This window comes from Abramis brama, assembly GCF_963993115.1.
Source record: "Abramis brama genome assembly, chromosome: 16".
In the NCBI taxonomy this organism is placed as follows: domain Eukaryota; kingdom Metazoa; phylum Chordata; class Actinopteri; order Cypriniformes; family Leuciscidae; genus Abramis; species Abramis brama.
The window spans coordinates 29677105-29702564 of record NC_139978.1 but is presented as its reverse complement, the minus strand read 5'-3'; the positions used below and the strand labels follow the sequence as shown (position 1 = coordinate 29702564).

Sequence of the window (25460 nt, the reverse complement as noted above, 5' to 3'; positions counted from 1 at the left end):
CATTTGCTCAGGATGTGATCAACCCAAATGGTCAAGAAACAATATAACTTGACTGCCTTAATTTCTATGATAATTAAGCCATTTTGGGGATGAGCTCATTCTAAAATATATTTAGGAGTGGAATCTGGGTCGAGCCAGACTACAATAGCATATATATATATATATATATATTAAAAAATAACAACATTAATCACTTATCACACAAGTTGCTTTCAACCAAGTAACACCCTTCCTGTCTCAGAACAACCCTTCCTGTCTCTGAACACAGCTGGATGTCAGCCAATCTGGCTTCAAGAAAGGTACTTCAACCGAGACTGCATTACTGTCGGTCACAGAAGCCCTACGGACCGCAAAAGCTGCTTCCAAATCTTCAGTTCTCATCTCATTCTCATTGCTTACAGATCTACCACAGGCTCAGATCCCTGCTACTTTCACTCGCTCCTACAAGTCTACATCCCTACCAGAAGCCTACGATCATTCAATGACGATGTCTCGTGGTACCATGACAGAGAGTCAAAAAATCACTCTCCAGAACATTCTCATTCACGGTTCCATGCTGGTGGAATGATGTCCCCTATGGCCTGAAGTATGTGCCACCAGAAACTGAATTTGAATCATTTATATTTGAATTTGAATTGCTAAACTTGTTCAGTGTCGCAGGATCATCACTCAGCACTAAATATGCCAGACTGTTGTGCTGCTAATGGATGTTAGAACGAAAGAAATGTGTGTGTGAGAAAGAGATAGATAGATATCGAGAGAGGCTTGGTCGCAATCGAAAAGTCGCAAAGTGCTTACTTATGTTTGTATGTGTGTGTGTGTGTGTGTGAGAGAGATAGAGAGAGAGAGATAGCGAGAGAGAGAGGCGCGGTCGCAATCGAAAAGTCGCAAAGTGCTTACTTATGTTTGTATGTGTGTGTGTGTGTGTGTGTGTGTGAGGCGCGATCGAACAGTGTAAACATAAAAACATACTCCGTCATTTTGTATATGCAGGACATCATTCAAACTGCAAAGTGTTTAAGTTACTGTTAATTAAAATTAAGGAAAACAAATATATTAATCTGAAATGTAGCAAATTAATTTTCAATTCATTCAGGTACAATTACCAAACATATCTCAAGGTCTTTTTGTCTTTTTATTAATTTAATTAATAAACTAATTATATAAAACCATTGTCAGTGCACTACAAATAAACTGGTTATATTTTAGTGGAAATAGAAAATAGAACCAGGCGTGTGAAGGGATTCAACAATCTTTCACAGTCACCCTGTATTTCTGCAAGAATTGCCATTTGAAATTTGCCCTCAATGATGGCAAATCTATTTGAATGATTTACGAAGATCCAGGTTGACCGTTTTCTCCAATACACAGCTGAGATTACCGCCATCTCATTTAAAAAAGAATCGCTGAATGCACACACACACAAAAGAAAACACAATTGCAAAAGTACAATTTCCAACCAATATAATTTATTTCACCAAGCCCAACAAGTCATTAAAGGCATTCAAACCACTTTTTTTCAAACTCAAGACTTTACATATATATAATCAGAAGAACTAAACTTCTTTTTAACACTAACTTAAAGTAAGCAGGAAGTGATCCAAACCAAAAAATAAATAGCATTTATTTTTTTCTCCTCACATAATAAATATAACACAACTATAATCTAAGGCATTTCCAGCATCAGTGAATTTTAAAATAAAATCTTTTCCTAACTGATTTTGTCTCTATGCACACATGACAAAGGCAAGACAGAGATTGTCAACTTAAATGGTGAATGGAGATTATTCCCTTCACAAATTACAGCAGTATACACTAAACAGAACATCTTAAAACAAGTTCAAAACTAATAAACGTCATGTAATAACTCACAGATCTGTTGTGTCACTACATGATCAGTTAATTACTGACATGGAGCTCCAATAACTCTCACCGTCATATTTTGCCACATAATTAAGTTAAAGGACTAAAAAGTCTGATACAGTGATGATAGTGTATTTTTATACATGCTACACTGAGTTCAAATTCAGTTTGACTGGTGTTATGATTATCAATCACAAATAGACATTTGGAAAAAATGTAAGAGCATTTTTGGGGTCACCAAGCAGAATGTTCTCATGAAATCCATCTTCCTGCCTGGGCGCTGTGGTATCTACCACAGGAAGTGTGCGTTTTCCATTACAGGAAAATACCGTCATCATGTTGAACCATTCTGTGTGCCATCCTGAACACACAAGCAACATATTATCAATGCAGATAAGCAAAATTTGAACAGGAAATATGCAAGACAGTGCATACATAATTTAGCAGCTGCTATTTGAAATAATCATGTTATAAAGAACACAACAGAAACAAAATAACTGAATCATTGGGAGACAATAGACATAAAAATTAAGTAACTTGTTTCCTTAATGCATTCACTGATGAAGTATTATAATTAGGGTTGGGCGATATGGCCAAAAATATCACAATAATTTTTTTCCATATCATACTATATCAATATTTATCATGATATTCATTTACCATTAATTGTGTTTTATGATTTAATACAAATTTATATACAATTTAATCAAGCTTTTAAAATGTTATCAAATGAAAATATAACAATTTACAAAACATTGCATTTTTATTTTTTGTCACAACAGAATTGTATGAAAAATATGATATTCCTTATATAACTATTATTACTTTGAAAAGTACATTTTAGTATACAGTAGTGATACATTTCCGTCATAATTTCTTAAAGTTAAACCAACCTTTAATTTGATGGTGGTTGTGAAGATCTTTCCGTTTTAGTTTCAGTTTTTAGTGTATTTGACAGTAGTATTTCTCAAATGAAAGGGCGAAAAGCTTGCGAAGTGACTCGCAAAGCACCTCAGGAAAAGAAGTTCATCTGTTAATATCCTCATATATTGAGTGAGTGTCACGTGTGTGAGCTTGGAGAGGCAGCTCACTGCAGAGCAAATGGGTGGAGCTTAAGTCTAGCTAGACATCCAGTGAGGAGGAGCGAATGTAATTCGGGCTTTATGGTTGGAACTGCAATATCCAACTGCACCCTAACCCTACACAACTCTATCCCTCCACAGAGAGGTGGAGCTGGACGTCATTTGACTCTGCAGTGAGCACCACTTGTGAGTTTGTGTATCAGACGAAAGAAACCATGTGCCGTACATTCACGGATAGACACAGAGAAATCACTTATTAGCAACATGCACTGACTAGCTGTTGTCGTGTTTATTTCTGCTGTGTGATAGGCTGTCAGATTATTAATCTATATTGAGAAAAAATGTCTAGAGCTTATCATCGTTATCGACGTAAATTTTATTGCGATGTCAATATGATATTGTTTATCGCCCGGCCCTTTAATTGCAATACATTCATTTCAATTCATGGTCATTCCATTTTGAATGAATAATTTTTTTGTTTCTAATTGTGGCTCTTACTTTATGCTCCTGTACCACAGGTAGCTTGGATAACAGAAGAGGATCCTGGGATTCTTTAAGAGTCACATCTCCAAGAAGAGAAAGAGAACGAGAGGCACAGAATTCAGACCGCTGCCACCATAGCACCACCCCCACCAACAGCAAACTGATGACGACTAACAAACAAAGAACAAATAAAGGTTATCAAGGGAACATCAGTCCAGACATTTCTCAAAAAAAATCATGAATGCATTAAAGGGGTCCTATTATGCTTTTTCACTTTTTTAGTTAGTGTGTAATGTTGCTGTTTGAGCATAAAAATGATCTGTAAGGTTACAAGGCTTAAAGTCCACTTCAGAAGGAAGACATTTTATTTAACAGAATCCACTTTCCAATGCGTTTTTTCCGGGCTTTATGAAGTCACAATGTTACTCATTTAAATAATCCCCGCCCATGGAATAAGCAAAAAAAAGGGGACGAGGCCTGGTTGAGCTGCTGCTATGTCAAAGAGATGCTTTTTTTCCACCCCTTTTCCAAAACCCATTTGTTTGTCCTTTTCTAAAGCTGACGAACTGGTTGTGGTTAATTTATTTTAAACACTGTTCCTGAACATTATAATCCCAACGTTTATCACATTTTACGGAGAACAGCTTCCAGAACCCAAGAGAGTAGCCTACAATGCAGGCTACGCATAAAAGCTTCTCCTGAAATGGAGCAGTTTTCATTTTATCAGGACAATCTGTCTGGATCACTTGTAAGTATATCTTATTAGTTGCATTTTCTATTAACAATTACAATTATAAGTTTTATGTTGTTTCTACGATGTAAACAAAGGGCAAAGCTGTTTGGCTCTGCTCGCCTGCTAGCCAACATTAGTCCTGATATAGTGTTAACCGTAGCTTTTGTAAGCTTTCACTTTTATAAGGCTGTTCACCACCCCTTAGAAAAATGAACCATGGTTTTGTGATCGATTATTGTTTGTATTACCATAATTTTCCAACAAATATCATGATTAAATGGTGTATAACGCATCTAAAATGTATAAGACAATAAAAACAAAAAAAAACAAAAAAAAACACACCACTCTGAAACGTCCTGTGAAATCCATGCTTGCAAAGTCTGTGCATGAAATCCGTTCTGCATGATCCTCTTGTTTGTTAACATTCTTATGTCTGAATCAAGTTTGAACTGGTTTGAAACCATCCTTAAAGAAACAGTTCACTTTAAAATGAAAATTTCGTTATCATTTACTCACCCTCAAACCTGTTTCAAACCTGTATGAATTTCTTCTGCTGAAAACAAAAGAAGATATTTTGAAGAATATCGGTAACCAGACACTGATGTGCCCCATTAACTTCCTTAGAAAAGAAATACTATGCAAGTCAATGCGGTCCATCAACTGTTTGGTTACCGACATTCTTCAAAATATCTTCCTTTGTGTTTAGCAGAAGAAATTCATACAGGTTTGAAACAACTTGACACCCTCAGTAAATGATTTCATATTGATATATGATTTGAATATGAATTATTGATTCATATGAACTATTCCTTTAATATTTGCACCTGAGCAGTGCCAAACACAACACACTGAGCCAGCTAACCAATCACAGCACATTTCATATTTCAGTTTCATCGAAACAAGCACTACATGTGAAGAGTTCAGATGCAAAAGCCTCTAAGTGCCATCTGAAATTTTCTTCTAGAATGATCATTTTTATCAAGCTCATATATTTAAGTTCAGTAATTTCACTTTAATGACAATTAATAGGTATTTTTCATTGCCATTAAAGTGAAATAACTGAACATAAACATACAAACTTGATCAAAATGATCATTTTAGAAGAAAATTTCAGATGGCACTTAGAGGCTTTTGCATCTGAACGCTTCATGTATTACAGGCGATGTAATAATGTAAAATATGTTAAAAAAAAAAAAAAAATGTGTGAAAGCATATTCTAGTACACCCCAAAAACAAAATCAAGACTTCATAAAAAAGCATGATAGGGCCCCTTTAAGGTTGCAACAGAGAAGTTGAACCAACCAGTCAAAGACAGAATCCATGAAAATGCTGAATCAGGAAGTGGGGTTCCTGTTCCTGACCGCAATAGATCCTTGTCTGAAAATGAAAAGTAAAAAAAGAAAGAAGAAAACTAAAAGCAAGGGGAAGAAAACTAAGAGAAAGGAAGAAACACTTTCTATTTTTGTTCTTGACACTGAAGGCTGTGCATTCAATCAAATTCTACTGTCACAATGTATTTGCAAAATCTGAACTGCTAAATGTGGACACTAACGCATTCAGACATTATAAACATTAACACCATGGATGCCTGTTAAGCTCATTTAAAACAATGCGTGTTGTGAATAGCGCTATATAAATAAAACTGACTTGAGAAAAAAAAGGCATAGTATAAAAGAAAAAGAAAAGCTTGAACAAATGCTGCTATACCCTTCACAATGCTGCTACATAAAACCATTTAGAAAAAATAAACAATTAGTCTCAGTCATCCTGCTTCTGATCTCAAGTTTTGCTTTTGTATGAGACCCTTTTCCAGTAATTGGTTAGGTGAGTCAAAAGAAGTCAAAGGATGATATCCTGTTTATGTATTGATAAGAATATCCTCTATTTTCCAACTGAGCATCTAGTCATCTGGTCTCTGTCCCTCTTATTTGGTTCTCCCAGTGCACTGTAGTGCTTCACGAGATCTGGAGGGCATTGCAGAAGACTGTAGATAATTGAATAAAAAAAATATCTAACAAATTAACAATTAGAAACCAGATTATATAGCGGTATTTTCCTTTTCAGCCTATGCCATGTTAATCATTCAGTATTTTATCAGATCCATGCATTTTGTCATAATTTTAAAACATTTAAAGTCAGTTTTTAAAACCACAGGTTAGAACCAGTAGTTTAAAACATAACAAATAAACAAGGTTTGTACAAAATTAAATGCACACAAGACAGTTGCAAAAAAAAAAAAAGCAGAAGTGGTTTTCACAGCAAAGGTGTGATGACAAGCCTAGCTTGTGGGTTAAGCAACTTGTAAAAACTACAGCATTAAATGTTACCAGAACATTGTGTTTGACATAGCAGGTGCTTACCTAACAAAAGAGCAAAATAAGCAAGATATGGTCTACTAAACAGTAAATTGTACCTCAGTCAGTAACTAAGAACCTGGGATTATGAAGTTTACCACTAATGTACACAGACACAAATACTCACGTACCAAAGTTAGTCTGTTGTGGGTCAGAGCAAATGAACTGAGGTTTTTCAGAGAAGAGATCTGTGACGCAGACTGACAAACAAACCTCTCCAGAGATACCGCATACAGCATGACCTGAAGTTGCACGTGCAAACACATAGGTACAAACACATCAACGCATTGAAAAATATTGAATTTCTATGTATTAGAGATGTCAGTAAATTCAAACCATGTTTTGGTTTTGTAGCTATAATGCGATTAACCACAAATTCTTTTGAATTTGTTGTAAACTCATTTTGTTTTATTACTATTTGTCACATTTCAGAATGAAAGTCATCAAAACTAAATGGAAGTAACAATTCTTTAGTGACCAAAAAAAATCGTACACAAATCTGCACACTCTATACATTCTCTATGAAACTAAAGTTGTGAAATGCATCCTGGGATGCTTTTTTTTTTAAAACACTACTTAAGTTCATGTGTCATTTGAGGTTGGCATTTTTAAGATAATGGAAAACATAAATTCAGACATTTATTTAAAAAAATGTCACACTAGTTATAACCAGCAGAGTAACACTTCATAATAAAGGACTCATTTGTTAACATGAACTAAAAATGAGCAATATATTTTTACAGCATTTGTTAACTACATCCTCATTTATGTAGGGTTGCCAACCGTTCCGTATAATACGGAATCGTTCCGTATTTGACACATAAAAGTCTTGTTCCGTATTGAACTGATACGGAACGCACTTTGTTCCGTATTTTTGAGAATCAATTCAGTGCAAATCCATGACAGACACATAGCTTCTGATATATGTCAGACTATGAACGAAGACATTTCTAGGCTATGATAAGAAAAAAAAAAACCAGACGGTGCGGTAGATACTAATTTCTCCCCCTGTTTGTCTATGATCAGCGTAGCGTTTTTAACATATTGGAACATCATCAGAGAATGCCCTTTTAATTGGTCGTTTCAGTCATTGTGAGTCACGTATCGTAGCAACGATGACGACAAGTAACAACAGCGGGAAATGTAAAAATGACTACCTCCGAGCAGCCGGCGAAAAAGAAAAGAGCATAAAAATATAGAATTGAATGGGAAAATGACTACCAACCCGTGGTTGGAATGCGTGAGGGACAATGAATACACGGCCGAGCGATGTCAAGGTTCCTTGTCCGTCAGACGTCTCCAGAGGCTGATATGGTAGGCTATGTAATCATGTGGATTTTTAAAACTCAAATATAGTTCATAAGAAAGTGATTATATTAAAAGAGATAGTAGGCTACAGGTTTAGCCTAACATTGTAAAGAAATCAAAAAAGTACACATGGAAAAAATAGCTGCACAATGTGCTTAGTCTGGAGGTTTATTTATTTCTGTGAGATTTTCCATGTGCATACATACAGGTGTTGTATTGCTTGAATGCAGTATTTGAGTGCAATATTTTAGATTTTCTTTATTAGCTGTTTTTTTATTTATGTTTTTTATATTATTGTTTTGCACTGGAAAGAAAGTTAACTATAATGGAAGTATAATTATATAAATATATTTGCACCTCCTTAAAATGTTGTCTAATTAAATTAAAAATATATTTTTTTGCACTGGAAAGAACATTCTAGAAGTCTAATTCTATTGAAGAGTCTAAGCCGATAAGTTTTGAATGTTATATGTTGTATTTGTTTAAGTTAAAAATAAAACGTATTATAAACTAAACAAATCCATGGTTCATTGTTGGCAAAATGATCATGATAGGCTTTATATTTCACATCTAACTTATGTGGTTCAGTCTTGTATATTGATTAGGCCTACTTTGCTATTCTATAAATATAGGCCTAATAAGTTGTATTATAATATGCTACAATGTATTAAATATATTTATCTAAATATATCAATTAGTTTCCACAATATTCACCAGAAGTCATCATTTCAGGAGTTATTTAAAAAAATTTTTTTTTGAAAAATTCCATTTCAGAAAGTTGGCAACCCTACATTTATGTCAACTGTTATCAACATTCATATCTTCTTTTCATATCAACATATCTTCTTTTGTGTACAACAGAAGAAAGAAACTCAAACAGGTGGAACAACATAAGGGTGCGTAATTGATGACAGAATTTTTATTTTTGGGTGAACTAACCCTTTGATGCACTGTGAACTAACATGATCATGAACCTTTAACTGATGGTAACAGATAGAACTTTTGATCTTAAAAATGTATTAGTAAAAGTTTAAATTTACATTATGCTGTACAAGTATTGTTCATTGTTATTTCATGTTAACATGAAATCTTATTGGAAACTGTTACCACGTGTAACACTAGATTAATGTATTTTATTTATCTAAAAATATTTTTTGTCAAAAAAGGCAAACTACAGCTACAAAAAGCATACATTTACCACTACAGTATAATCAGTTATTAACTCTTCCATCATTCTGAATCCGATCTGGATGTAGTCTGACAAAACGTGATTTTCTTAAGTGTTGATAAAAAAAGAATACATGAAGATAGAATAAAAAAGCAAAAGCTGTTTAAAAGCAAAGGGTCTCTTCTTTCTTTTGATATATTGCATGTTTATACACACAACAAAGTATTCTGGGGGGCATTACATTTTTGTGAAAATTATCAAAAACGCTGGCGGTGACTGGCAACTTTTTAATATTTAAGAGTTAATATTTCGTTGGTTCTCTAATCTTCGCATGCATTCATAATTTCTTTATTTGACAGCCTGGCCAAAAACTATATATATAAAACTATATATTATAACTATATACTATAACTATATAAGTTGGCATGTTTCATTGCATTATCACATATAAAACAAGTGACCCCAAGCACAACTATGCAATATACTACAAAGGGTGAACAATCTGAAGATATAAATTTTTCTAGGCCGGACATCACTTTTGGCCACTAACAGTGTAAAGATTTTTGTCTACCTGCAGGCTGTAACAGTGGCTGAAGGATGACCAGCCCAGCGGGTGTAACGGATCCGAGTCTCTGAGACACCTGGAGCATATTGCCGTTGTGCTTGTCTGCACTGCAGATGGATTTGGTAAATTGGTCACTCCAGTACACTCGACTCTGCAGGACATATACATCAGAAATTCAGTACTACTCCATTATCAATGCCATTATTTATTTTATAATATTAATATTTCAATAAAAATCAAAACACATATGTGAATATGGATAATATAAAACATTATAGAGTGTCACAGGTGTGTTTTCGTTTTGTTGCCGTTATAAAATCAACTGTGGTCATTTGTAGTGAAATGAATTGCATGCAATGTGTTACGTGCCTCAAATACGGCCAGTCCAAATGGTTGATCCAGATAACCATTAGACTCCACAACCATCTTTCTATGTTGTCCATCAAATGCAACCCTTGATATTGTGCGCAGACCTGAGTCCGCCCAGTACAGCAGACCACGAGGGATATCTTAATGAGGAAAGAAAAATTATATCTATCAGCTTATTAACTTTAACTTGAACAAAATAGATAACAATTAATCTTTTATCAAACTCCTATCTTGTCTTATCTTGTTTTCTAACTCTAATCCATTAATCAGACAAGAACAACTAGACAGATTGTTAGAAATGAAGAATTCCAACACGATAAGTGCCTGTTTGTCTCCGTCTTTATTAGGCGTAATGAATGAATAATGAAAACCAGCTGCTGGGAAGCTAAAAGAATAGCTTAGCTCCCAAAACTCTGGGTATGGAATATATACCGTATTTTCCGGACTATAAGTCGCACTTTTTTTCATAGTTTGGCTGGTCCTGCGACTTATATTCAGGTACGACTTATATATCAAAATTAATTCAGACTGAGATGAACCAAGAGAAAACATTACCGTCTACAGCCGCGAGAGGGCGCTCTAGTTGGCGGAGTTATTCAGAAGCGACACCATATGAAGAAAATTCAATGGATTCAGTGATGTGGAATGAGATCGCGGGAGCTTGGTGAACTTGTTTACTGGTAACTTGCTTGTTGGACTCGCTGGCTTATGTTAATTTAGCCTATTCAGCCTCCCAGGTATATGTTCTTTATGCTATTGTGTAGCTGAATAACTGTTAATGTGTTGCGTTAACATACCGGACACCTACTCAGCCTGTTGTTCTGTGTGCTACTGTGTAACTTAGTTAAATAACTTGCCTTTCCAGATTAAATGTCTGTTCTTGGTCTTGGATTTTGTGAAATAAATTTCTAAATAAATGCGACTTATACTCCAGTGCGACTTATATATGTTTTTTTCCTCTTCATGACGCATTTTTTGACTGATGCGACTTATACTCCGGAGCGACTTATAGTCCGGAAAATACGGTAGTAAGAATATAAAGGGAGTATCTCGTTCTTCAACCAATAAAAGCATAAATTACATCATATTGTATCATATATCGTTGTATAACATCTCTATAAATGGTAACTATCCGGTAAAATATCCTTCTGAGCCTTGCGGTCCGAAGGCTTCCACACAATGCATAGAATAGAATAGAAGACTTTCTCCCCCTCTGTAAATTGTGGTCCTCATTAATGAAAAAAGAAACCTGCAGGCAGGACTGCTCTCTGGACAAAGCTGAGATAAGAGGAAAACTTCTAACACAGATTTTCCTTGATCTTTTGACATATAAGAGGTCATTCTACTATAAAGATCTGAAAACTACTCGTTCGGACTACAAGCTCTGAAAACAACTCGTTTCGGATTTTGTCACATTATTACGTCATTGTGTGATGAAAGACTGCCTCTGCAGAAGAAGATCAATGCCTACTTCTACATCATTGCCTTGTCCTTGTTGTGTTTTTACCGTGTCACTATTGATCGTTTGATAGGTACTGAGTATTTATACTAGCGTCACAGTCAAACTGAACTGTCAAACTGACAGTTGCGATTTGCTGTTCTTTCCTTTGCTTCGGCATTTATGGGGTTAATGCATTGGATTAGTAGCCTGGAAATCCAGACCTAAATCTAAAAGATTAATGGTCTGGCGTCGACTAATGAAAATCGCCCATCTTGAGGGGCGGCACCAAGCATGCATCTGAAAATCTCACTGCACGCAGTTGGATAACACTACGACCAATCACAACAATAAACCCCATACGCTACCAGCGGAGCTAACTGGTAGATTAGACTCTTGCCGTGTCCGGTCGGCAAAACAGCAAAAACGTCCTTCTTGCAAAGGAACGATTCGAGCGCCGTCTTCTGTTCCTGTTTTAGAGAAAAAGCCAAGTCTAACTCATTCATTGTAGCGGCCAAAGCCGTTTCAAACAACTGGTATTCATCCATAGGCATCTTGCAATGTTTACTAATGACTTCGACGTCACAGCGCTGTCGTCATCTGTTTAGCTCACCTCTGGCCCGCCTATATCAGATAACCCGATGTGATTGGTGCAGCTCAGATCGAGGGGCATATTTAATGAGCATCATTACTCGACACCAGAGTAACTTGCTGAGCAAATTCAACTTGTGCTCTCGCGAGAACTCTGGATTACCAGGGTATTGGATTAGCCCATTAGAACGAAAACACGTATCCAAACCATTCGCTGTAATACTGAATAAAAGCACCAGTGAGCGACATCTTCTGTTTAGTCATCAGTAAGACATTACAATGAGTTTCACTTTATTGAAACACGACACTGCAAATGACAATTTTTTTACTTTATCGAGAATGATGAACTATGAATAACCTATTAGAACGACAAACAATGGTACATTCATTCATAATTTAGTTTTCATGAAACACCGCAAGTCATCATTTGTCAATTACCTGTGGTAACTTCAAGTGGCTAACAAACTTTAATTGCCACAACCAAGACATTGGCTATGAGCATATGTAATACGTTGTTTCAAATTGTTGGCAAATGTTCAACTATGCAAGATATTTTTCAATATTTGAAGTTTTCAAAACAATTCAACACGTGTAATGGCGGGAATGTTGAAAATTATTTTAATATGCAAAACTGCTATCCAATCATAGCAGTGGGTGTTTACTTCCAAGTCTTGAATACGACGCACACATCAAAACAGAGTGTTTGAAAGAGAGGGTCAAAAACAGAATAGAAAATATCTTATTACTTCTAAATTACAATGTTTTTTTATGTAATCTTGATAACATTATAAGTGGACCTCAGAGAACATTATAAAAAAAATATGACCTCATGACCTCTTTAAGGATGAGTTTGGTTTATTACATACAAAAAGTGATTAAGTAAAATGAGCAGGCTGGATCTCACAACTAAATTGCTCATGAGAACACTTTAAATTAATATATAATTAATAATAATAAATAAAATAATTCTGAATCATTTAAACATTTACTAATATATTATTAAAATCAATAGTTGTATCAATTAACATTATTTTACATGGGATTAAATGAACTAACAACGAACAGTTGTATTTATATTAAGAAACAAACAAAGATTAATAATAACTAACAAATGTACTTCTCACTGTTGGTTAATTTAAGTTAATGCATTAACAAACATGAATTAATGGGACCTTATTGTAAAGTGTTACAGAGAAGTCTAACCTAGAGAGATTGCGACAGGGGAACGTATGGATGAATTTATCAATGATATTCTGCTTGTCCCATCCAAACTGGCTCGCTCAATTCTGGGAGACGCCCCACTCTCTGCCCAGAACAGATACCTAGTGGAAGAAAAACAGGTTTAGAACACAAACTAATTCAAACAAACTAAGGAACACAAACAAAGATGTGTAGAAAACTAATACATTTCTGTGAGTCCATATAATGGAAGTGGATGGGCCGCTCAAAGCTGACGCTTCAAAAACCACGCAAACTGAACACAACGATAATTCATAACACCTTGGTTGAGGAATCAGTAGCCGCGTTTCCATTACAGATTTGCCCAAAACTTTTGCAATATTTTCTATATGTCGATAAAAAACTATTGTTTCAATTAACCGATGTTATGCGACTAAAATGCGACTTTTTTTTTTTCCGTGTGAGAAGTCATTCCAAAAATCATGGCAACAGATGTTGGTAGGTTTATGTATATTGCAGCCACCGCACTAGCCATTATTTTTAATCGAAGGAGACGTAGGCGTGTTATCCAAGCATTAATGGAGCATTTCTCCCTCCTATCTGCTTCAAGGTCTTGATAAATTGTGGCATTCCTTTGTTGTTTAGAATCCAGTATTCCCAGTTTAATAAAAAACTGTCCAAACATACTGCATTATCTTTAAAGAATGATTGACTTTTACGTACTCCAACTGCCCTGTAAATGCGAAAAAACTGTTTCCATTACAGTTTTGCAAAATACTCCTTTTTCGTATTGGTTGAAAAACCACCTCATGCGAGCATAAAAACTTTTTTGCAAAATGAACGCGTTTCTATTGGGCTTAATTTCAATTTACGAAATTTGAAGGGTAATGGAAACGCGGCTATAATGTCTTCTGAAGTGAAAGATAGGCGTGTGTGAGAAAAATACTAATATTTTAAACTTTTTAAACTATAAACCATTACTTCCAAGCAACTGTCAAATGTGGATTCATGAGTTCATAATGGATGGAAATGTCAGCGCATTGTGAAACTCGCACTAGAAGTGATGGCCTATTTTTGTAATGTCATGAAAACTCTATGAAGGAGGAAATAGCTCTCTGATTTTGCATAGGATGAGGTGTCAGATAAAGGTGGATGAGGTGTCCCAATCTCTGTTAATCTCTATTTTTCTTATTGTTGCTTCAGGCAATTCAAATAGGAGGAAATTGAAGAGAGAGGAGCTTTGATAAATCACCTGGCTGATGTTACATTTCATTATTTTTTTAAATCATGCTTGTCAAGTTCAGTCAGCAATTAATTGAAATTGATATCCAGTTCCTCAGGTCTTTCCCTTTCCCAATTACAAAAGTTAAATAACTGCTTTGAATAACTGCCATGTTAAAGATTCGTGAGAAGGAAGCTCCTACTTATTTAGGTATGGCTATTTCCTTGTTCCTCCTCTAGAACTATCGAGATGAAAAGAGGTAATTGTGGGAGTTTTTTTTCTTAAAATTTCTGCAAAATGAGACAAGGTGTCTGTTAAAGAGAAGAACAATCAACAGAACAGGTCAACACGGCAACATAGACCCTCACCAGCCAAGATTTCTACATTTATAAATAAAAAAATGTTGTGTAGTTTTCCTTTACTGTATGAACATATCATATTTGGTTTCTTACATTATGATAAAAGTATGGAGAATGAGGCATATACATTATTAATAATGTTTAAGTGCTTAAGGAATTAGAGAATTAGTTCCTATTATGGAGAGTACAAACAAATAAAGCTATTAAAACTGTTATTATTTAATGCATTTAAGATTTTTGAAATAGCAAGGCCATTCATTTTTTATTTCTTTTTTATTTATCTGTGTAGATTGTATTTACAGTATATGTAAATTCATGGCAGTTTTGTAATTGTTTTTTTAAGTGACAGTCAACTTCTGCAGAGTGTTAACCTCAGAGTGCTATTGCTATTGCCAAAGATCCTCAGATTCTCAGAGTGCTATTGCTTTGTTCTTTGTTTTGGCCAGTGTTTTATTCCCCTGTGTTCTCTAGTTACATTTTGTATTAAATAAACACTCCTCTGCTTCTTCCTGGTTGTTTGTGTAAGAACTAAGATAACCAGGAAGAACAAGATGTACTAAATCTGCCATGACATGAGGGTGAGTAAATGATGAGATTATTTTCAATATTGGGTGGAGTATACCTTTGATCAATATTGACCATATCTTTCATGAATAAATGTTATTGTGCACATCACAATGACATTATTCTAAAGGAAAAAAAGTATTCTTTATTCTTATTATAAATCAAAATATTAGCACTTGTCTTTATAATATAAAATATATTACATCATATGTCATAATATTAATTGTGCAAGTATAATATTTTGAGGAGTTGCTAATATCAATATCAAATGACATTTAAGGAAGAATAGCAAAATAATATTGTCCTATAATATCCATCCACCATATTACTCAAATTCATATGATTTGAATAAAGACCTGTCCTACATTCTTTTCCAGCAGATTTGTTTTTTCTTTCTGGTTCACATTTATGCAACTATTGCCCGGTTTCACAGACAAGGCTTAAGCCTAGTCCCAGACTAAAATGCATGTTTGAGCTATTTTAACCTAAACAACTTGCACTGACAAAATAAATCAGTGGCATTGTTTTGTCTCAAGATGCACACCAGAAATCATTTTTTTTCTAAGGCACGTTTATAAAAGCTACTTAAATGTCCTAACTGAACGAAGACATGCTCTTGGCTTAATCTAAGCCCTGTCTGTGAAACCAGGGATAAGTGATTTATATAGAGAAGACGGCAGTATTTTACCCTAGCAGTGGCTGGACAGCAACTGCAGTAGGTCTGGAGAGTCCAGACACAAGCTGCCTTTGTTTGGAGTCATTCAGAGAGGCCACGTGTAAAGCATGAGTACTGGTGCTGACCCAGTACAGAAGCTCATGGATCCAGTCTACCGCCAATCCCTGAACACCTATGGAGGCGTTTAACAACACAGCTGGTCTATGGTCACTGGCGTCTAAAGACATTCTGAAATAGACATAAACTGGCTTAAATTGTGTGTTTTGTGATAAAATGTATGAATAGCATATTCATTTTCTATTTAATCAATATGGTGCTGCACCTGTAGATGACGTCATTCTCTGGACTGGTCCAGTATAGCGTGTTATTTGCATTAAGTGCTGTAACAGGTCCTTTCGAGACACTTTCATACGTGATGTTTCTCTGCTCAGAGCCGCTGAGGTCCATCCACATAACACCCTCATGAGTGCTGACCACCACATGACCAACAGCACCTGTACAAGACCAATCGCTCACCCGAATCAATCTTGTTACTGTTAATTAAAACTATTTAAAAAATGTTACTGAAATAAAATACAAATATTTGATTACTAGATTTTAAAATCTAGATTAAAACTGAAAAAAATGACAGTTAAATAGATATATAAAAATGATAAAAATGACAAACGCACAAACCAAAATTACAGATCCCTTAAAGGAAGGAATGGAGATGGAGGAAAAGTTATTTGTCAATGCTTTTGTGTTCCCCTGAGAAACTTTGAGTTCGCTCACAAAGTTTTTCAGGGGAACACAAAACATTTGCGAGAGAACGCAAAAGCATTTACTTATTATTTTTCTTCCCATCTCATATTTTTTTCCGCCACCACCATATCCCTTCAAAATTACTAAAACTTAAGATAAAAATAAAATGAAAACAGAAAACAGAAACATATAAGCCAATTCAAAATTTTAAGAAATAATATACACAACACAACCATTCAAAAGTTTGGGGTCGGTAAGATTTTTTTAATGTTTTTGAAAGAAGTCTCTTATGGTTACAAAAGCTGCAATTATTTGTTTAAAATTACAGTAAAAACTGAAATATTGTGAAATATCATTACAATTTTAAAATAACTGTTGTATATTTCAATATATTTTAAAATTTAATTCATCCTGTGATCATTATTCCAGTCTTTAGTGTCACATGATCATTTAGAAATCATTCTAATATGCTGATTTGTTGCTCAAGAAACATCTGATTATGATCAATATTGAAATCATGTGCTGAACTGCTGATGATAAACTGTGGTACATTTTTTGAACATTTATTTGAAGTACAAATCTTTTAGTACAAATCACTTTTGATTAATTTAATGCATCCTTGCTGAATAAAAGTATTACATTTCTTTAAAAGAAATCTTACTTTTGAATGGTAGTGTAATAGTATTTTATAGTGTCCTCATTACACATTAATGTAATTGCTACAGTAAAAAAAAAAAAAAAAGTGATCCATAACTACAAGCATCTGACCCTAATCCAAACCCTATAGTAAGTGCATGTTGTTAATTAATGTTACTCAGTACTTAACTGTATAATTACACTATAACAAGGACACTATAAAGGAAAAATATCAAATTATCATAAATAATATCAAATTATCACTGATACACGTGTAAAATATTAGAGATCTGCAATTTTGACTGTCTTTACAGGACAATTACATTTAAATAATCCTCTCACCTGTAGCTTTGCACTGTCCAGTCCCGGCGGTCAGTTCATACCCATCCTGACATTCACACGCAGGAGATCCAGTGAAACTGACGCAAATTTGATCACACACATCTGAATCAAGACAGCGGTCCACATCTAAAAGTGAAAAGTTAGTATTTGAGAGAAAAGTTAAACCTATTAATACTAAAAAAAAGTCAACCATGATTATTGGCATAACCAAAGAGAGAAGGATTACTAGCTTAGCTAATTTTAAAGGTTTGGTTAAAAGTGTAATTAGTAAGTTTCCCTGCATTAAAACTGCAAAAAAATTATTTAATTTGACATGGAGGAGTGGGTCACCTCACAGGGGAGGAAATGTTTAGATCATATAAGCTGTTGAATACTACTTGTTTTAGCTCGGGAACCACCCTGTTATTGCTCCAACAGTAAATAAAGCATTTCTACAATGACATTTCTAGAGTAACATTGCATGCACTGGATCACATGAAGTCATTTCTCCAGTTAACCTGTGTGAATCATTTCTCACCCTCACAGTGTGTGTCCGTGACCAGCCTCATTCCACTGGGGCAGTCACACATAAAGCCAAATGGCAGATCAATACACATGTGAGAACATCCGCCGTTATCGATCTCACATTCGTTTTGATCTACACAAAGACAGAAATAGAGAGTAAAAGAAAGACAAACAGTGAATTATGAAACATTCATTAATAATAAAAAAAGAAGCTTCTTTCATAAAGCACTTTTCGTACTGGTCTACATTACATATCATAGGCCTAGTCTATTTTTAAAGAAATTAAGACTTTTATTCAGCAAAGAGCAGTGTTAGTTTTTTATCATCTACAGTAGGGTGACCATATTTTAGTTTTCAGAAAACAGGACGGGGGCGTGGTTGATGGGCAGGGCGTGGTTTGAGGAGGCGTGGTTAAGGGGGTGGGGGCGTGGCTGGGGGTGAATGCATCAAAAAATACTTGACAAATGCATTCACAACCTTGTTGTGACATAGGCCACAACCTATGTTATTGTACTTTAATACATAAAGGAATACATCCTTTCCATTCAATGTTTGGCCCGCAAAAATAGAATACTATTAAAAAAAGGTTTAGCTTTTAACACCTTTTACATGATGACACTATTTCTTTTCATTGCCATAAGCATAGGTTAAAAATCTACTGCTAAAATAAAAAATCTACTACACTATTTAAGTAAAAAAAAAATAATAATAATAATTAAATCCTCCTGTTGTTCTCTTGTAGCCTATACTTTCTTTATGTGGGCTTCTAGGTCGCTAGCACCTGTATTTGACACTGACACGTGCGTGCCAGCTTTGTTGTTCATGCATTCTGCTTTACACGGATCCCGACCGAAATGAAAACGCAGGAATTTTCTCTGTAAATCATCTGTGAATTTACATTTGGGCTTTTTTTTACGCTGTTAGCTACTTACATCTTACCTCGCACTTGACCGCAAACTGAAGCGTCGAGTCACGCTGCTAAAATTCTGTGAACGTAAAGTCCGCCTACTTTGATTTGATTGGTCAATGTCAGAATATTTGAAATGACAAGCAGTGACAGACCAATGAGGCTGAGATGAACACACACACACACCTCTGTTTTCTGACGTGCTCTCTGCTTGCCGCAGCGGAATCGGATTGAGGAACGCGCTGATTATAACAAGACGGGGCGAAGCCGAAGCCGGTTTCATATGTTTTGTGTGCAAAGGCAAGCGTATATTTAAAGTACACGCTTAATGGCCCAATGAAAAATAATGAAAACCAGGACATTTTCATCACTTTATAAAAAACAGACAGGACGGCCAGGACAGGACGTGAAAACAGGACATGTCCTGGGAAAACAGGACGGTTGGTCACCCTAATCTACAGTCGCCACAGTGGTCCACACCATCACAGCGCTGATTCACAGGCACATTTAATATATATAATAAAAATAACAAAGCTGTATATATACGGCAGAAATAAAAATGCAACTCACCACAGTTCTCTTCATCGCTGCGATCTTCACAGTCAGGGGAGTGGTCACACCTCCATGAACTGGGCACACAGTGGCCATTAGCACATCTGAACTCTGACCTGGCGCATGTCTGTGGTTTAGATAGCGATGCGCATGCGTCTAACTGTTCGTCTGCTCCATCTGAGCAGTCCAGCTTACCATCACAAATGCTGCGGGCAGAAACGCATTGCGCTGCTGCCACACAGTGGAAGGAGCCACTAGTGCAATTCAAACAGGAGATCTCATCGCTTCCGTCGCCACAGTGGTCCACACCATCACAGCGCTGATTCACAGGCACACATCTGCCATTATTACACACAAACTTTGGAAAACCTGCGAAAATAAAAACTGTTCTTCAGTTCTGAAAGATGAAAGAGGACAGTTTGAAATTTGAATAGCTTAAGACGATCACAGAAAAATTCTCTATTATGTGACTAGACAACATTTAGTAAAATTGTACAAGTAGGTGAATTAGGGTAATCTGGGACATTTCTTGCACTTTTGGCAATTTACTGTATTGTCAGTTACCAAACTGCAACATTTGACATGGCAATAATATATAAACAAAAACAAAAAAACAAAAAAAACAGCACAGGCTATTTTATGCTTATCCCGTCCTGAAATGTAATTTTACATTTTAATCCCTATTTTATTGCATGTATATAACGCAAACATCTTCAGAGAAAAATCTAAAAGTTTTCTTTATGACTTGTGATTTATGTTCTTGTTACAATAAACTTACACAAAACTTATGCCCAGTTGCAACAAAGTGCTTACGCTCCACCCTCTTCAACCAAGATATACAGCAAGCTTCAATAGTCACACAGTTCGCATCTGTTAATGGCTCTGTTGACCATTATAATTCCAGCCTTTATAGTATCCTTGAGTTACATGCACCAATCAAAACAAAAACAGTTACTTTTTCCAGGTCAGCCCCTTGGTATACAACAGAGCTCCGGAGGATGAAAACGGCTGGCCGTGCCCTGGAGCGGAAATTCACCTCCAGTGGCTTACATGTATACAAACAGGCCTACCGGGAACACCAAAAATCATACTCCAAAGCACTTACCATAGCCAGGTCTCAATATTTTTCACATAAAATCTCAAACTGCACTGGAAATTCAAGACAGTTGTTTGCATCAATAAATTCTCTTCTCAAACCTCCCACATATGCACATGCTGACACCAGTATGGACCAGTGCAATAACTTTATGGACGTTTTCACCAACAAGGTAACTTCAATTCGGTCCAATTTCTCTGCTACAGGTTCACTTTCTTCCAAAATCAGTCTCGCAAATCCATTTAAAACATTTTCTTTCTTCTCATGCATTTCTCAGACAGAGGTGGAGAGGATCATAAAGTGCATGAGAACCTCCACATGCTCACTGGACCCTCTCCCCACACCATTATTAAAATCCAACATTACAGCCATCAGTCCACTGATCACAGTAATCATCAACCAGTCACTAAAATCCGGTCAGGTTCCTCCAGCTCTCAAAACTGCAGTTATCCGTCCACATCTGAAAAAGCCGTCACTTGACCCGGAAATCCTGGCTCATTACAGACCCGTTTCAAACCTGCCGTTTTTGTCTAAAGTTCTGGAAAAAGTTGTTGCTGCCCAGCTTCACATCCATAACATATACGAAAAATTTCAGTCTGGTTTTCGAGCAGCACACAGCACGGAGACAGCTCTGGTACGCGTCATGAATGATCTACTTATGACTGCAGACCAGGGCTCACCATCTCTCCTTCTCCTACTGGACCTGTCGGCCGCCTTTGACACCGTGGATCACAACATCTTGCTCCATCGTCTCCAGTCTGTGGTAGGACTCTCGGGGACCACACTAAGCTGGTTCCAGTCATACCTCGCAGGCAGGCTGGAGTATGTTGCTTTAGGACAGTCCCAATCATCACAGACGATACACAATTATACAGAAAAATGGACTCCTCACTCCCCTCAGCGCTGCCGTCTGCACTTCAGGTTTGCTTGGAGGAGATAGGGGCATGGATGTCTGACAACTTTCTTCAATTAAATAGCAGCAAAACCGAAGCCATCTTGATTGGTACCCCTCACCAAACCCAGTCCTCCTCCCTCAGTAGTATTTTTGGCCATCACATCGCTCTGTCTACCTCTATTACAAACCTCGTAAAAGTCAGACTTGACTCAAATCTCACATTGGACACCCACATCCGCCACCTCTGTAAGGTTTCCTTCCTCCACCTTAAAAACATTGCCAAACTCCGCCCTTTCCTCTCCAAACCGGATGCTGAGAGGTTGATCCATGCCTTTGTCTCCTCCAGGTTGGACTACTGTAATGCCCTCCTCGTTGGGATCCCTGGCAGAAGCCTGCAAAAGCTCCAGCATATTCAGAACTGCGCTGCCCGGGTCCTGACGAGGAGGCGCAAATACGATCATATCACACCTGTCCTGAAATTACTACACTGGCTGCCCATTCAACACAGAATTCAGTACAAAATCTGTCTCCTCACCCATCAGTGCATACATGGAACTGCCCCTGCCTACCTCAGTGAACTCCTCATCCCACACACCGCCACACGAAACCTCCGCTCCTCTACCTCTACCTACTGCCTGTACCAACCAAGGACTAAACTCTCCTCCATGGGAGACAGGGCCTTTCAGGCAGTCGCCCCACGGCTCTGGAATGCCCTCCCAGAGACCCTAAGGGCCCCACAAACTGTGGAGGTTTTCAAGAAGGGCCTAAAGACATTTTTATTTCAAAAGGCCTTTTAACTCTCATGATTTTAACCCCGTTACTGTAGCACTTTGAGATTTCGTTGAAATGTAAAGTGCATCATAAATAAAATGTATTATTATTATTATGAAAGCCATTATTAAAGTTATAAACTAAGGGGTTTTTAACCTTAAAAGGTTTGTTGCAGCCAGTTGTGACCCTTGGATTATTTATTTTATGAGAGTTTCCTATACCTTATGATAATACAAAACACAATAGAAATTTAAATTCAGTTCTGTTTTCTCCCATAAAAGCTTTTTAATTTATGAATATCTTGACATTATTTTTTTATTGATTGAATGAATGTTTGAACTATTTATAATAATAAATTACTTTTTGCACACTTGTCAGACCTTTCAGTAATTTCCCACCTGGTAAAACAAAATAAGTAATGAATAACTGTAAATGTCATAGAAGTGGCATAACAAATGAACAGATTTTTTATTTGAATTTGAAACAGCCAATATCCATGTTGGTTACGTTCGGTAAACTATATATCTATATATATCTAAGAATAAATTAGTACATCCCCTCTGAAAGTTAACAAATTCAGCACCTACTCTTTACGTAGAAGACATATTAAGTCTGCTTGATCATTAACCAAAGAAGCATGTCAATATTAATCAGGAAGATAATATTTTGTTATCAAAGTGGATAAATGTTGTGTTGCAAAAATGAGTATACCCTCCTCATGAAAGTTACAAAATATTTTCTGGTGCAAGTTTGGGTACTTGTGCTTAATCAATGCTGTCATGAATTCACACATCATTATGTGATGTAATACAAAATCTTGAAACAGAAGATGCTACCTTCTCCTTATTCCCTGCGTTGTTGGTCACTTCCTCAACATGACAGTGACTGAAAATTGTTCAGTGTACAATTATTTCACCTGACCTTAACTCTATTGGGCACTTGTAGAGGATTTTGAAGAAACAATTTGAGGAACACTCCCCATCAAACACTGAAGGCGGTCATCATCCAGGAGTTAAACCGTAAAAACAGTTAATAGATGTAAATATTTGTCCTGAACTTGGTCAGAGCAGTATACTTCAAGTTATGGAGGACAAATGACATACTATTACATATTTGTTGAATTTAATTGTGTACATTTGTGTACTTATTTTTGCAACTCTTCATCAAAGCAAAATTCACTAATTTACTTATTTTACAGATATTGATGACATATTTTTCTCCGTTTTAATTAACTGTATGTTTAATCGATTTTAATTTTGTCATTTTTCCATGAATTGTAATCTAGAAATATAAAAATATCATTATATTCAGAGGGGGTGTAATTATCCTATATAAACATAATACATAGTCAAACCATTATATTATATTATGTAATTAACTTTGACACAATACCAAGGACAGGCTGTACGATACAACATTCAAAATTAAATACAGTTATAGTATATTTATTTTGGTATATTTAAAAGTCCACGTGCTTGACAGTAATTTAGTAAGTGAGTATATCTTTATATTTTGCGAGGAAACTCGGGACATCAGTTTGACAGAGCATGAGGCGTTCGATCCAATCAGATGGCGTGACAGCGCCGCGTGCAACGTGAGGTCCAATAGGAAAGTGTGAACACTAGCGATGCATTCAGACATATTAGCACATGCATTTATAATCCTCTGTCCACACATATTTACAAACCATCACTTACCTTCCGTTAAAGGAAAACGTGACACACAAGTCAACAGCAGTAGTAATGCACCAAGGTGTTCCATGCCTTGCTCAGCGTCCTCTAAAGTGCACTCTTGTCGCGAGGCAATTGCGTCATTTCCGCACTACAGATTATGTAGTCACCCCAAAAAGTTTTAGCATACTAATGTATGAATGCCATTACATTAGATAACAGAATATCAAACCAAATATATATTTTATAAAAACACATAGAAAAAGCTTACATTTAAGTGCAACATTTAAAAATAAGACATACATTTGATTTTAAATTATAAAACAATAGATACACTGTTAAAAAATGAAGACAAAAGATTTGTGAAAACGTGATGATGATCTACTTTGGTTACTCTGATAGGAAACCTTAATTCTCATTATTCTCTCATGTACAAATCTTTCCACTCATGTCTAGTAATGCACCCTTCATTATTTAGGCTACACATTCGTATAAGCTACGTATGCAGATGCACCTTTTCAATTCGCACAACAGTATTTATTTCTGTCCTCTCTCTCTCGTATATATAGCCTAGTATTTTGTGTGTTTTTGTATTTATTGCAATTTCAGTTCTGTTTCTATTCCAATTTGTTTATTGTAGTGACGCCTCAGTTTTCCCCAGAGATTAAAATAGCATTCGGAGAACTGAGTTTATATATAGCCTACATCCATAAAATCAACGTTATCAGGTGGTTAAAAGTAATTTAAAAAGCAATATATATATATATATATATATATGAAGAGTTCAGATGCAAAAGCCTCTAAGTGCCATCTGAAATTTTCTGAAAAGCCAATGAAAATGACCTATTAATTGTCATTTAAGTGAAATTACTGAACTTAAATATACGAGCTTGATAAAAATTATCATTCTAGAAGAAAATTTCAGATGGCACTTAGAGGCTTTTGCATCTGAACTCTTCATATATATATATATATATATATATATATATATATATATATATATATATATATATTATCGCAGATTTTTGCGATGAATGCTGATATTTTCAGAATATATGTATAGATTTTATACATATACATATATACATACATATTATACATATACAATAGATTTTCTTTTATCTCTTTATTTATTGAATAGCGAGCATTGAAGCATTCTTCTTTATTTTATAAAGTGATGAGGGACAAAATCATTTCCCCAGCCTAAATGACGCCTATGACATATGCTACTGATGCTTTGCAAATGGATCATGCTATACTTCTCTTGTGCAATATGGAATTACGTATGTGCGTCGTTGACCTATATATTACATGAACCGACATTCCTACAGTCTTAACACCGTTAAGTAACATAGACCCAGACATTAACCTACATTCTAGACGCCCAGTCAA

General features: G+C 35.7%; 1 protein-coding gene across 2 annotated transcripts; it reads right to left on the bottom strand.

Annotated features, from left to right (window-relative positions):
• Positions 1–1447: 1447 nt before the first annotated feature.
• On the bottom strand, positions 1448–24211 carry LOC311098354 (low-density lipoprotein receptor-related protein 8-like). 2 transcript variants are annotated; one of them, XM_084138510.1, is made up of 13 exons: positions 24096–24211; positions 19655–20005; positions 18191–18310; positions 17674–17799; positions 16277–16448; positions 15967–16182; positions 13158–13276; positions 9926–10065; positions 9563–9707; positions 6647–6757; positions 5464–5538; positions 3444–3598; positions 1448–2224 (listed from the first exon to the last, which is right to left on the bottom strand). In XM_084138510.1, the coding sequence occupies exons 1-13, from the start codon at positions 24157–24159 to the stop codon at positions 2198–2200; spliced, it is 1821 nt and encodes a 606-aa protein (XP_083994636.1). In that variant the 5' UTR covers positions 24160–24211; the 3' UTR covers positions 1448–2197. The 2 variants fall into 2 exon arrangements, 1 of the variants encoding a protein (XP_083994636.1); XR_014609461.1 differs by having other exon boundaries at positions 1607–2224; positions 2757–3598.
• Positions 24212–25460: the final 1249 nt, after the last annotated feature.